Source organism: Pygocentrus nattereri, chromosome 15 (assembly GCF_015220715.1).
Source record: "Pygocentrus nattereri isolate fPygNat1 chromosome 15, fPygNat1.pri, whole genome shotgun sequence".
NCBI classification, from domain to species: Eukaryota; Metazoa; Chordata; class Actinopteri; order Characiformes; family Serrasalmidae; genus Pygocentrus; species Pygocentrus nattereri.
In genome coordinates, this window is record NC_051225.1 from 7,170,614 (window position 1) to 7,186,686 (window position 16,073).

Here is a 16,073-nt window from a genome sequence, read left to right on the forward strand (position 1 = left end):
TTATTGTGGTAAAACTTAAAGGGTGTCTAAATAATGCTTCATAACATGTTCATGAATGTTTAAATCAACATTTATAAAGTATACATGTTTCACATGATATCTATATGGACTGTGTCATTTTACTGAGAGACACTTAAAAATAAAAGTAGTATTTGTTATTTTGAATAACTATTTTATTCTCAGTGAAATGCCTAATTTCTGCACAGCCAAAATAAAAGGATCACACTTTATCTCTTTGGTCATTGAGTGCTTTGACGCTTTCAACTTCTTTTTAATTGTGTCTTTTTAAGCATTTGTATTTTGCACTTTGTTACCGTTTCTCCTTTTTACTTTATGACGTCTTTAAATCTCTTGTGTACATTGCTGAGGAAAATGTTATCTATCCTAAGTTTAACTGTGTAGGTGTTAAATGCTAATTAATACGTTAGAGGTTTTATTTTATTTTAGTAATGTTCTTCCTCGTTTATGGTATTGGTGAAGGCATAAGTATAATTGTACACTGTGCATCACATTCAACTGACACTCTTTGAGGTTAAATGTTGTACTGATATCCCAAAGGAATCATAAATTCCATTTGGCCTTTACCTCAAAAGTGATAAGATAATCAGACTGAAATACATATCATATGGATCTTTGCCATGCAAAGTAGCTGACTTGCATTCATGTGGTTATCCAGCATCTACAGGGAACTATAAAGTTCCTTCATCCCACCACCATACTATGCCGCAGTTGAACGAATTTTTATAGCATATTTATGAGTAATTTACTGTCAAAAGCGAGTGTCAAAGCATTTAATGACCAAAAGGATAAAGTGAGGTCATTGTTATTTTGGCTCAGACCCAGACCCAGAAATAATGCATTTCACTGAAAATAACTTTTTCAAAACAAAAAATGAGGACTTTTATTTTGAATCACAGTAAAACGACAAGGAATTCCATATCAGTACAATGTAAAACATAAATAATTTATAAATGTTGATTTAAACATTCACAAGCATGTTATGAGGTGCTTATGTAATATGTTATGAATGTGACAGACACCCTTCAAGTGTTACTGTTATTGTTTACCATCTCTCTATAAATGGTCTAAATTAATCTTTTTATGATTATTGCAGTAGTACAGTATTCTAGAGGTACAGCATGCATCAATGATAAACAGTGAAAATCATATTAAGACATAACTGATACTGATAACATCATATACGCCAAACAAAAAGTATAACTATTCTAAAGGGCCCACATCTACATCATATCTATATTTATATCATATCTACATTTATTTTTTTTGTCTTATGACAAATGTGTGATTTTATATACCAAAAACAGTGTAACTCATTTCTACATGACCATGATCAATCTCTCAAATAGGCGTATATATGTAAGTGTGTTCATTCTGAAGTAAAGATATTCATCATTTCTGACCTTGGAGGCAGACTCGCCCTCCTGCAGGCTCTTCTCTATGGGCTCTGGAAGCTCTGGGCTAACTGGGCCTGGCTCGATGGACTGTTCCTGGAACAAAATAAGCGAGATTAGGGCTGAAGGGGTTAAACAGAAACAGAAAACCCAAGTAACACCTCTTACACGCTCACAAGTGGGTCAGAGCCCCATGTAGGACACGCTCTGTTTTAAAGATCCTGTTTGGATGGATGGGCATGACAATAGTCTGCTGGCTACAGACACAGAGAGAGAGAGAAAAAAAAAAAAAAAGAGTCTGCTCAAAGTAGAGCTTGAGCTATTTACGCAGTCCAGATCTGGGGCGGAGAACATATTGTTTTGGAAAATATTAAGAAGAATAATTTCTCACAGAACTGGAGCCACTTTATTTAAAGCATCCCCTATGGCAGCACATTCACACGACTGAAATACTAACTGTTACTAAAAACTGATGCAGGAGTACTAACTAATACTCTTAACTGATCATACAGTAAGCACACAGATACATGTATGTAAAATGTAGTGAGTGAATGTCATAACTGGTCACTGCTGTTAATCTAAACTTAGTATAGGGTCATTAAAAGATACACACATGACCAAAACCCTGAATTTTAGGCTATGTTTACACAGCAGGTAAAAGTGACCCTAATCTCTTTTTCGCACCAAATCTGATTTTTTGGGTTTGACTGTTCACAGTATCCTTTAAATGTGACCTGTATGCAATATTAGTCTGAACAGATCAGCTCCTAGACTGACCTGCATGCACAAAAGAACAATGCATTGCATTGCTTCATGTGGCTCAACCAGAGGTAAACAATCATGACTATGAACGAACGCCAGTCGCTCCTGGAGAATTCAGTTTCATCTTCACCAGCATCACAGGAGCCATAACGAAGCTTCATTGACTGACAGCTGGGCTCATCACCCAGAATTTGTTCGAGCTCACCGTAAAAAGGGCATGGTCACGTCTTTAGTGATTATTTAAATTTTGCCTCCAGATTTTTAACGGTTCTTTGACGCTCCAGCCTCGCTCTGCTACAGCTGCATTTGGCCATTTCTTTCTCAAGCTCTTCGAACACGGAGGGTTTTGGATACGTCTCTTTTACAGAAACATCCGCTTAAATGTTTATGAGGCTCAGCAGTGCGAAATGATGATGAATGTCGAATTGGATTGACATAAAAACAGCATGGATTTCGATCTGGCTGTTCAGAATATCAGATGTGTTTTTGCTGTTCACACTGATACACTGACAACACATCTGTGTCACTTATGCTGGTCAGATTTGGGCCATTTTTACCTGCTGTGAAACAAAGCATTAGTGTCTGTATCTGAGCTCAGAACCTATAGCAGGAACAGGAGATATAGGCACTAACCTTGGTGATTGACTCTGGGGAACTCCTACTGAGCAGTAGGCTCTCTGGAGGCTGGGGCTTGTCTGCAGGTACTGGAGCTGCTGTGAGGTTCTGATGAATTTGAAAAGTAGAATCAGAACAGTTTATTAGTATGTTTTACATACAATTATTTTGTAATGGTGAGTGCTCAAAAAATAAAACCCATAAAATTGAATATAAAAAACATGGAATATATGGACTACAGAGTGAACAGGTTATTTTAACCCTCTGACATTTACATACATCAAAATAGGGGAAGGGGAACTGTGCACTAAAAATGATGTAAAAAATTCATATTTAAGTGTGTTCTCTGGAAGGTGTGTTATACTTATTTTCATCTAGAAAATCAATAAAATATGTCTATGGACTAGGGGTGTCCAAACTTTTGCATACACAGATGTGTGCAATAAAAGGTTGGGCCTTCTGGCAGGTCTCAACCATTCAAGGAGCAAATTGTCCTTTGTCAGGTTTTAATAGTGCAACAACAAAGGCTTACAAACAACAGCAGTGCTAACATAAAACATAACAATGCTAAAAAAAAGCACCTTACCGTGAGTACTACTGTATCACTGTTTTGTTCATTCCTTACAGTCTTCTAGGATTTGGCCATAATCAGTTTAGGCTAACTTCAGTGCACTGCTTTACTTGCAGCCTTTCTTGGCTTAGTGCTTCCTTGACCTGGTCGACCTGACCTGATTGGTCTGAATTGTGACTGGAACGTCACCAGTTCAATCCCCTTGACTGAATTGACTTTGAGCAAGACGCCTAACCCCCAATTGCTCCCTGGGCGCCATGGATAGGGTTGCCCACCACTCTGGGCACATGTGCCCTCTAGTGTGTGTGTTCACTATTGTACAGGCATGTGGTTGTTTCACTGCACGGATGGATTAAAGGCTGAGGTCTAATTCCTCTGTGTGCAAAACACGGTTGGCTGATGGTTCTGAATTCAATTCAATTCCATTCAAAGCAAATTCACACCTGACATCATATTTTTTTGATACATATTGAACTTGGGTCCAAGGTGATTAAGCTCAGTGTTAGCGACTGCTGATACTGATAATTAAGGCATATACTTAATTAAAAATAACATCTGAGGATGTAAAATACTTTTTCAAACAGTATATTTCTAAATGTTTCTGTAGCACAATTTAAAATGCTGAACTACATCTGCAACAAGCATTCGGAGCTACAATAAGGTTTCAATCCATTTTGTTAAAAGTGTACATCACACAGCAAATGAATATTTCACAGACAGCCTTGATACTCTTTAAAGCATTTCTTACTTTGAAGAATATTTCATATATTGTAAAAATAAAGCACAAGAATCACTACTAGAAGTATAAGATTTACTGGATTCTGCAGCAAAATGGAAACGGAGGAATAGATCAAATTAAACTGCACCTCATTAGACAGAAAGGAAGACTGGGTGGGAACAGGTGGTACCGCCATCTGATTGATAGCATCTTCATTCCTGTCAAAAGATAAGAAATATTAAAATGCAGAACGCTAGCAGGGGAAGAAAGACCCAGATGAGCATTAGCTGGAATCACATTTCAGACCAGAGTCATATATAGTACAAGTCAAAGGTAAGTGCGCTGATCCAGACCAAGTCGGTTCTCTTTCATATACTAATGAATATACATAACGATGTACTCGATATTCTCCAAGCTTCAGGCATCTGGACTCTGATCTGGAAAGAATCACCGTGAACGGCTTCAACACGGATTTCTTAAAGCCCGATGAACGAAAAAAGGAAATCTCTAAACTGTGAAGGATGTGAAAAGGAGCAAATGTGTCAAACACTCAGGCACACCAGAGAGTTAGCTTGCTTTATAAGAAGGAGCTCCTTAGCCTGCAACAGCTGACCTTTAATTCAATAATGTTCTCACCATTTTCTTTCAGGCTGAAGAATAGTGTAACTTTAACTTTAACACAAAGTTAAATCATGCTTCTGGTTGTTCTTCCTTAGGCCCTCTTTCAATACCTGCCTTTACCTACTTCAAGAAGGGGGCAGAGAGAGGCAGATTATTCAGAACACTCACCATTGGCAGGCTAGCCTTACTGTGCTAATTGCACATTTATGGAAACTTTGCAATGTAAAATCTTTTCTTGAGGAGTTACATAATATACATAACACATGATTAACTGCTCTGTGTAGCTATAAGCCTTTGCCTTTGCTTCTGTTCTTGTTAGCTGTGTAGCCTTCAGTATGCTAACCAGCTGTGCAGCTTGTAGCATGCTAATTAGCAGTCATGTATAATGGTAATACCACACTATATTGCTGAAACTATGTGGAAACCACTCCTAATTATTGAGTTCAGATGTTGTAGTCACACCCACTGCCAACTGGTAGAGAGCACGCAGCCTTGCAGTCTTGATAGACAAACACTGGCAGCAGAATGTGTCGTACTGATGAGCGGACTGACCTTTAACATGGTATTGATATAGGATGCCACCTCTGCCAAAAGTCAGTTTGTGAAATTTCTGTACTGCTAGATCTGCCCCAGTCAACCATAAGTGCTATTCCTGTCAAATAGAAGTGTCAAAGAGCAACAACATCTCAACATCTCAACTACGCAAACTCGGGGTTGCCAAGGCCTGAAGCGCACAGTACCTATCTACTTACTACAGAGTTTCAAGATGTCCCTAGAAACAAATTCAGCAAAAGAACTGCACATCTGAACTTCACAAAAGGGAGTTTTCTATGGCAGAGCACTTGCACACAAGCCTATAATCAAAATGCACAACACCAAGCATTAGATGAATTGTAAAACACTCCACCATTGTACTCCGAAGCAGTGGTAACATGTTCTCTGAAGTGACTAACCACGCTTCATTAACTGGAAGTCTCATGGACAAATCTGTGTTTGTCAGGGGCCAGGAGAACGTTACCTACCGGAATGCATAGCGCCAACAGTAAAGTTTGGTGCAGGAGGGATAATGAGCTAGAGCTGTTTGGGCCCCTAAGCTCCAGTAAAGGGTAACATTAATGCTACAGCATATAAAGACATTTTAGACAATTATATGCTTCCAACCTTGTGGCAGCAGTTTGGAGAAGGACGTTTTCTGTTTCAGCATGACTGGACGGTGCCCCTGCGGTTTCCATAAAGATATGGTTTAACAACTTTGGGGTGGAGGAACTCCAGTGACGTCAACCCCACTGAACACCTTTGGGATGTAACTGGAGCATCAATTATGAGCCTTAAATGCTCTTATGACTGAAAGGGCACAAATTCTCACAAGGACGCTTCAAAATGTTAAGGAAAGTATTCTCTGAAGAGTGGAGACTCTTATAACTGCAGGGGTGGGTGGGGGGGGGCAACTCCATATTACTTGCCATGGTTTTGGACTGGGATGTCTAACAAGCTCATATGTGCGGTTTATAGATGTCCACATGCTTCTGGCCATATAGTGTAGTTTGCAAACTACAGCACAGCAAATATGGCTTTGAATCATTAATAATTTGAAAGTAGTTTACTGCTATGGCTAATGTGGCATCAGGTTGCAATGACTTCTGGGTGTGTTCTGCTGTCAACACTCAATCTCTCTGAACACCCTTTACTACAGCTAACAAAGTAACAGAATAGCCTTCAATAAGGGATTCAAGGGGAAATGGGTGATTAAATGTCTGTGACATTTGAATTTAACTGTGCATTTTATTATCAGTACAGTATTCATTCCATATCTACAGTCATATGCAAGAGTTTGAACCCCCTTGGTCAAATTGATTTGATAGAACATAAGTAAAAACAGCCTCTGCAGGGAACAAACTTCAATATGGGTTTTTAATACAAATTTTGTTGGAGTTTTTCTTTTTTTTTTTAGTTTAACATGTTGGAAAAATACTAAATTTAGCAAGTGTCAAAACTTTTGTAAAGCCCCCATTTTATGTTAATTTGATCAAATAAACAGTAACTGTGCATTAAAATACGCTGAACATTTCATTTTGAAAACCAACACCACATTCAGTTTCACCAGAGGCAAACAAACTACTGCATATGACGGTATCTCTAGCAATGTCTATCGATACCATAAAAACAAAAGACTCCTAACAAACGCATGCACTCACAAAGAGACCAAGGCACACAATTAGTCATTGTTCATTAAGCCCACTGAATTCAGTGGACCTGTTCCCTCTGCTTGCTTCATCTCAGCCTGTATCTCCCACTCTTCTCTGCTCCATATGTTCAGGGCAGGTTTTTAAAGCCTAGCTGAATACAGCGGCAGATGTTAATATGCCAGACTAAAGTCTTATGTGTATAGCCTAACAAGCAAACAAAACAACACAGCAACACAATCAGGCCTCCAATGAGAATGTGTCAGCTACCCAAGCAGCTACAAGACACACAGCACAAGGGACCAGGCTTCACTGTAGCATGTAAAGGACTCAGGAAACACAGCACATGGATTGTAAAGAGAACAACTGCGGATATTTGTGTGTTTCCATGAATCAAAAGCAACTTAATAGTCTAAGCTACAAACTGGACCACCACGTCTAAACAATACATACACAAAGGATTTTAATATCCGAGGGAATTAAAAGGTCATAATAAAGCTGCAATCACTGCCATTCAGCATAACTGCTTGTAGCTTTATTAGGGCTGCACAATACATCAACTGAAACACAGGCAGAACTTTGTGAAGAGCTGTGGAAGACATACTTCATTGTAATTACGGTAGATAGCCGGAAAGCCAGCAACTCGCCTGATAAAAGCAGAATTGGTGTTGATGTTTGCATTTATTTTACGTGTTGATCACAATTTTTATACTGGCTGGTTGGTAACTGCTCTCTCTCGATGTTTATTTTTGTTTTTCTTGTTGTTATCTACCTATCTATCCATCCATTCATGCATCCATATTCTGCCCCACTCTTGTAGATATTTTTCTTGCCCATGGCAGAGGCTGCAGTCAGTAATAATGACTGCCAGCACATGTCGAAGTAGCCGCATCTTCTTCAAACATGGCGTCCACAAAGCAATTCTGGACAGCTCAGCCTGCTTGGAGAAAAGCCCTTGTAGACTATTTCCACGCCAAGCAGATGCCCAGATTGGCTTGCAAATCACTCGTATAGACAGAAGTACAGAGGGGGACCCTGGCACTCATCCTACCCAGTGACAGCATGGCCAACTGCGCTCCCTCAGAACCCTGGCCATGGCACCAGAGACGCACACTGAGGTCCCAGCAGGAGAAGCAGCAGCTATGTTTCGAAACATGCAACAAAAACAGAATAAACAAACGTTCCAGGACGTTTTTGTTCGTTTTTGTAATTTTGATTACATTTATTTAACTTATAGTTAATTTTTTTTTGTTCTTTTTTTTTTTTAGGAGATACTTCTGAGAAGATAAGATATTCGATAATCTGCTTGCATAAAGACCAGGAACATCAATGGAAACCAAGAAAAGCAGGAGTTTCTAAAACTGGAATTGAAAAATTAGGAGAGAAAATGGGACACCTAACAACCATACAAGACCTAGTAGACACCAAAACTGTCAGCATCAAATAACGGCTTTCATTTTTGAAAGCGAGGAGAAAATCAAGCTGCTTCAGATCTAAAAAAACTTCACAGGTGTTTGTCCATCCTTCCACTGTGAGGAGACAACACAATGACTCTAAGGCTATGTTCACATTACCAAAACATTTTTTTGCCTTAATGTGACTCCGATCTGATGTTTTCAGGGCTGTGTGGACACACAAATTTGATCTTTTCAAATCCAACCTTGGCCACTTTCATATGTGGTCCTAGATCAGATACGTATCCCATTTGTGGTCATGTGACCTTAATGTGACGCTCTGATCTGATCGGAATTCATGTGCTTTTATCCACTGCACGTACGCCATCACTCAGCGTTACCATGGCAACAGCTCCAAACAGAAGCTGAAGACTGTAAATGGTGGAAAAGCAGCTCATCTCACCTTTTTCTCCTTCATCTGGCTCTAATAATGAGCAGCTGAGAATATCTAGAATATCTAACCTTGTGCGAAGGCTTGTTCTGACCGTTAGTCTGTTCGCTGATGATGCACGTGAAGCATGTGATTCATTCACATGACGTTACTGAGTACGATGTGCACGAGGGTCATTTGAGGACATTGGTTCGTTCACACTAACAACAGATTTGAATCACTTACCTAAACGAGTGTGAACTGGCGTGTCAGAGAGGTTGGATTTGAGCAAAAAAATAAATAAAAAATTCAGATTTGAGCAAAAAAATCTGATTTAAGAAATGAGGCTTGTAATTCGAACACAGCTTCAAAGGATCTGTAGCTGTCAAGAAGCTTTTGAGAAACTGAGATATGAGGTTTATATGTTTATGGACTAATTGGTCTAAAGTTAAGATTACTTGGATTGTGTGAGGCAGAAAATGCAACCAATTTATAAGACTGAACTTTGGAGGTGTGGAAAAATACCCAGATTCCTTTGAAAGACTGAAAGGCGAGTCTCCTGAAAAGATAATAATAAGATAATAATTAGTCACAGAGACCTCTGTATTTCGTTAAATATATGCTTCTGCTTTCTTATGGGCTGTTTTGACTGGAAATGAAATGAAATGAATGAAAGGGTGGTCACTGACTTTCGCACAGTACTGTACTTGCACACAACATTAATGCAAATTACACCTAAATTCTCAACAGACTCTATGGATATTCTTACTTTGTCCATGTTTTTGTCCAGTCTTGTTAGATATCTATTGTCCCCATGGAGCAGCTTGAGCAGCAGAGATCAGCTGGAAACCCATTACCTCTTAAATCAAGTCCTCACACTGCTCAGTTACTGCTACCTCTCTGAGGGGCTTTTCTACTACAGAACCTAATCTTTACCTCACACTGAACACACTGAGAGTTAAGCATTAATAAGGAAACTCGCAAAATGCAGAACACATGAGAACCCAGGGCTATTATACCTATTCAGCAAACCTACAGCACAAACTGCCATCCCTAGAGCTGATATGTGAACCTATAAGACAGTCTCCGCTTATGCAGGGGGGTCCAGCTGTTCCAGAGGGTCTTTTCCAGCACAGTTTGGTGATTTTCCAGCTCAAACACACCAGATTCACTTCAGCTGTTCGTTAGCAGGTTGAGTAGATGTGTTTGAGCAGGGAAATCATCAAACTGTGCCGGACCAAGACCTTCCAGGGCCTTCCACTCCTTCATTGAAATTCTTTCTTTGTTCTCTCTCAAAACCTGACTTTTTTTTAATCTTGCATCAGACGACTACAGTTACCTTGGAGCAAGGTGAGCAGCAGAGATCAGCTGGGATCAAACCTATTACCTTTTATTAAACTGCGCTGGATCTTCACCCTCCAGGACTGCAAGTGGACACCCCTGCATTAGGGCTTGCCCCACTCCACACGTCTCTCTTCTGTTTTATATATCCCTCTATGTCAGTGTGTCTCTTTCTATTGCCATACACCACGTCAGACCGACAACTGACCCCTTTTCCAATTACTGTTAATGTGTTTTCTGTCAAGGTGAGGCCAGGAGAAGAGATTGGTTAGAATGTATTAAGCAATTAGTGCTTCCCTTCCATTATATTGATGACATTATCTTGTGGAAAACGGCATAAATATGGCTGTGATATGCTGAGCAACCTGTAAGTAATTGAACATTGCAGGTTTGGCTCTGCACTCCAACACATTGGTTTGTAATGAATTTGTCAGTAATCTCTTCTCAATTTTATGAGCGTTATAGCAATAACTGCTTTTTATACAGCAGCCTCATGACAGCCTGCTTGACTGTCACTCACTTTGGTCCTCATGCTGAAAGCCAACAGCAGCAGAAGCCAATCACTGCGTGATGGAAATACAAATGCTATAACTTTGTCATATTAGCTCTAACCTTCTGTTACCATCTGAACTATACAACAGTTAAGTGTCCAGTTATTTATCATTGTGATGGAGCTGGACTGTATATATTGGAGTTTGACTTGTAGTATATTAAAACAGGGCTGCTGTATATTTTCAGGAGATTAGATTCAACGCTTCGGAATACCTTTTCAAGACCACAAGAAAGGAGAAATAATACCTTTCCCACTGCACACCAACGCACCCAAGCTCAAATATGGTATATTTTTCTCAACTCGTCTGGCTGGAAATCATCAGTAGATATCGATTTGAGATACTGTACTGGGAAGAAACCAGAGACCCTTCATTTCATTTATTTAATATCCTGTCAAAACAGCCATTCAGTACAAGTCATTCATTTTTCAGCCTCAAAACATATTTCACTGAAAATTACACAAAAGCCTCAAACACTAAATATTATGTTAAAGGTTTCATCCCCATCTGCCTTTATTACCGCTTTCCATTCTTTTCAGGAGACTCACTTTCAGTATTTTTCCACACCTCCAAAGTTCAGTCTTAGAAGTTGGTTGCATTTTCTTTCTCTCACAATCCAAGTAACCCCAAACATATTAAGTGATGCTGAGTTCTGGACCACTGGGGTGGTCAGTCCATAGTTCAGCTTTTGTTTGATAAGCCCATCTCCTTTTCTCAGTAAGAGCTACACATCCTTTCAGACCCATAGCGCGGCATGGTCTTCTCACAGTGGAAGGATGGACAGAAACACCTGTGGATGTTTTCAGATCTGAAGCAGCTTGATTTTCTCCTTTAAGCTTTAAGTTCTGTTTATCAGCTTTGGCGGTCTCCCAGGACTTGCAGGTGGCTGTTCTTCTAGCTTCTAATCACTTTTTAGACGTTTTAGAAACTTATGTTTGTAAATCTCCTGAGAAACATCTCTAGAAAATTAGTATCTTGTACTTACTTGTATGTGGAAATGAAATAAATTATGAGCGGTCTCTTATATTTTGCACAGTACTATTTGTTTTTTCAGTGTGATTGACTTTGGAATCAGTTCTCTAGTTCTTGTTTTAATAGGGTTTTTAATTAGCCTAACATGCACAATGACTTCACCTCAGTTTTAAGGGACTTTCCTAGGATTTAATACTTTTATTAGTAAAAAATAAGACTTCTTCAGACATTTTTGAATTTGTGACATTTTAAGATCTGCAAGAACTCTGTAAAAATGTATATGTTTTTGGAAATGTCCCTTATACATTAAAATAGACTCACAGAAACTCATATTGGTTAGGATGCTTGATGTGGCATGTATGAGAGGGCTCATTTACATACTGCATCTTTTTGCAATATCAGTATCACATGGGACAAAATTTATTATTAACAATTAATTAATTTTTAGCGTTGGTGGTATAGTGGATAGCAAAGCTGCCTTCCAAGCACTTGACCCGGGTTCGATTCCTGGCCAACGCAGCTCTTTTGGAAGGTAGCCGGTTCGATCCCCAGAGCAGACAGCACATGACTGAGGTGTCCTTGAGTAAGACGCCTAACCCCCAACTGCTCCCCGGGCGCTGCGGATTGGGCTGCCCACCACTCCGGGCAAGTGTGCTCACTGACCCCTAGTGTGTGTGTGTGCTCACTAGTGTGTATGTGGTGTTTCACTTCATGGATGGGTTAAAGGCGGAGTTGAAATTTCCCCATTGTGGGACTAATAAGGGTCTCTTAATCTTAATCTTAATAAATAAATGGCATGTCGTGCAGCTAAACTACATGGCTCAAACCAATATAGATGTAAATCTTCTCAAACTCAAACATGCACATTCCGCACTTTACCATCACTGTACCATCACGCTAGCTACGGTTTACTTTCAGTTTAAATCCAACACGCTTAAGTACAACATAAACTGTGTTAATGTTCAGATGCGTACAGACTGAACTGTAGCTAACGTTATGTAGCGGCCAGGTTAATCTTGGTGAAATCTCACTCCAACATACGCGTATTATTGCTCATGTAGATGTGCAACAGTATCCAAGTCTGGGAGCCACCGCAGGGCACAGTGAAGTGACATTTCACCATGCATGCCCCAGGCTAATGTTTTTTTTTTCTTCCTGTCTGCCGCCCACCATCGTTTCCATGGCAATGCACTCACGGGCCCCCTATTCCCATGACATCGCATCAGCCTCTGACAAACGACCTTTGATACGATAAGACATTATTCATATGGGCTGGCGCCGCCTCCGCAACATCCCGTCATCAAAACCCCTGTGAATCATTGATGGCTTCCTACAGGAGCTGAATTAGACTGTAACTCAGCAAACAATCTGAGGAAGTCATGTCATTTATGACAAACATGCTGAGGCTTTTTTGGCAGATTGGAATTGAGCTGCCACTTCCTATTGATTCAAACTAATGAGATGAAATTTCCAAGATAATATCTAGGTGTATCATCCAGGTGTGATTAGGAAATTTGTCATTTTTAACAAACCCAAAGGTCAAACTGTCTCTGGAACACTGGATATCTCAAGCACTCGCTGCTTAAGTGCTTGTGCATCGAAGCACATTGTTTAAAACAGTATCTAGGCAATAAAGGTGTTTTAGCTTGTAAAAATCACCATATATTCTAAAAATAAATGTAAATGTACAAATACAGAAAAAGTTAAATTTTTTCACAAAAAATAGGTTGATATCTTGCCAGATAGCTTGAAGAAAAAAAGATTTGGTTCAAGGCTTCTCTCGGCCCCAGTCATCACATGGAATTTGTTAAATTTCAACACTAGATTTAATTTAATAAAGTACTGATTAGCCAAAGCAGGTGTTGGATGAAAACTATAACACTGGGTTGCCACAAAGAGAGAGTTGGAAACGGTAAAAAAAAACAAAAAAACAACTACTTACTATATTAACATTAACAGGATTTATTGTATTGTTATATTGTTTTACATAGTTTTTCTAGGAACAAAGAGCTTTATCCTACCTGTCCCAGTAATATATATATATATATATATATATATATATATATATATATATATAGTTATATATAGATATCTACTAATTATGAGCACCTAAGTTTGTAAATTACCAGCTCGAATAATGACAGTGATTCCGGCTCTTTTCACAACTCAAATGCTCAAATCAGAAGCCTGAGCTCAGAGCCAGTTTATCCTGTCCAGCTGTGCCACAGGCTCAGATTAACAGCTGATCTGGGAGCAGTTTTTCAGAGGCTGATTAGAGATGCAGTGGCAAGATTAACCTCCTGAGTCAGAGCACAGAAACTTAAACAACACACACTTTCAGAAGAATACAGGTCTACTCAGAGGGGATCCATTTTAATAGAGAGGTGGGGTAATTTTACGATGGGACGTTGATGATGTTCATAACAGATTCACACAGGATAAGAAATCCTGGCATAAATGACAGAGATGGGAGTGGCTACTTGATCTATGAATCAATGTCACACCAAAAAAGTTCCATATGCAACAATGAGTGTGTTTACATGCACTCAATAATCTGTTCATAATCAGATTTTTGCAGTTATCTGATTATTTAAATGGTCATGTGAAGAGCACACTCTGAATCTTAGATTGGAGGAAGGTCTAGAAATCTGATTAAGAAATCTGAAAGAGCTGGATTTTAGCTCAGAAATCAGATTTCTCAGTGTATGTGGACTCTTACTCTGATGTCTTTCACATTTCTCAGTCTGTGCATGTGTGAAACAGACTGCGGTATAGGAAATAAGCAAGCAACGTTGGTGTGAGATGCAGCAAAGCACTTTTGGAGTGACACTGAAACCAAATATATGCTTCACAAAATGAAGGATTTGAATACTCTTCATCTTCTAGATGATGTATGATCATATTTTCTGGTAAAGTGGCACAATGTGTGGTTTTTTTTTGTTTTTTTTTTAAATTGCTGCATCATGATATTTGAATTTTACATTATGTTTTTCATGTCGTCTAAAGTGAGTTTATTGGCTGGTTGTAAAGCAGAAATCTGATTACCATCTGACTCATGTAGGCCCAGAGGTTCCATTATCTGATTACTTAAGTGCATACAAAAGCATTGATTGGATTACTGACAAAATCAAATTTTCTGCAGTTATCAGATTAAGCATAAGTGCAATGATTAAGTATAATCATAATTTAGTCTACGTTGACCATCTGCCGAGCTGCCTTCAGTAATTCATGTGCGTCATCAGCATTATCATTAACATTGAAATTTACAACAGACAACATGTCCAGTAAACAAAGCAGTTCAATATTTTAGATGGTCAATTTTTTCTTTGGTGTGCCTGACAGTATTTCTGGGAAGTTCTGTGACTCAAAAAAGCTAGTCTGGAGCCCTGCATGGATATGGATTCAAAGTTTAGAATTCAAGCTTTTCACAAAATTTCTTTATTATTTCAATAAGCAACGAGTTAGGAATAATTAATAATGAATAACAGCAATAGCAAACAGCTGGGAAACATATACCTACTGCATCATAGCAGTACTTAAGCAACAGTACAACCCTTGACCCACATTAGAATGAAATTTTCTTGAAATTGTCCACATTAAGAGGATTAAAGTATGCGATTCCTCCCTAAGAATGAAATATGAACTGCTTTGCAATGTATACACACTATAGCTGTGTTTGAAGTTCAACCAAAGCCAAAGCAGCGACTGAATTCTGTTTAGATCTTCACATTCTTTTTGTTCTAGTTCTTCTTGCGGCACTAGCTTTATAATCATAAATCATTTCCTTTCAGGCTTTTTGTATTTCTGTTCTGAAATTTCTGCACTAAAACACTACAGAAGTATAGTTTTTTTTTAGTCTTAGTCAAGAGAAGAACAGCTCTTTCTAGAATCTGAAAGCAGTAAATGGTAAGACAAGGACAGATAATGAGCTTCACACGAAGATGATGGCTAGTCAGACGGCTTCAAGCGGTCAAAGACACCTTCCTTTCAGGAAAAGGCAGATATTCTGATGGGGAACACTCCATTCATTCATCATTAGTCAACTCAGTTAATTAGGCTAATGGTAAATATGTTTATCAAAGGGTTAAACACTTAAATATGTATGCACTACTTGCACATGAACCATTATGGGCTTTACAGGCAACCTCACTGCTACATTTCATTTCACAGAGATTTATGCATGGTTTCAATAGACTTTATAGACCATCATTTGTTATGTAGACTACCCAATTACCACTTGCTGCTATACCGTGAGCAGCGGTCCCTGAAGAAAGACTAATCACAATAGCACTTCTTCAGTTAGAGAATAAAATTATTTTTCTTTCGCAAAACATAGCAGTCACACTTTATATGCTGACATAGTCATTTACACAATCTCTTTCAGGCATCATGTTAGCTTGTTTAGGCTATTCTTTTATCTAAAGGCATACAATATTACCTGCAAATATCTGTGTCTAACTCAGCAACCCAGCATATAAAAAGAAAATGAGATTAATAAACACT

At 38.8% G+C, this 16,073-nt stretch overlaps 1 protein-coding gene across 3 annotated transcripts in view; it reads right to left on the reverse strand.

The window, feature by feature from the left end:
- Positions 1 to 16,073, reverse strand: part of patj (PATJ crumbs cell polarity complex component) — a 207,540-nt gene that overhangs the window by 29,908 nt on the left and 161,559 nt on the right. For all 3 annotated transcript variants that reach the window (XM_037545466.1, XM_037545464.1, XM_037545465.1), the window contains exons 31-33: positions 4,227 to 4,296; positions 2,808 to 2,897; positions 1,422 to 1,508 (exon numbers count right to left, since the gene is read on the reverse strand). In XM_037545466.1, the coding sequence (XP_037401363.1) occupies positions 1,422 to 1,508; positions 2,808 to 2,897; positions 4,227 to 4,296 (247 nt within the window). The remainder of the gene's footprint in view (positions 1 to 1,421; positions 1,509 to 2,807; positions 2,898 to 4,226; positions 4,297 to 16,073) is intronic.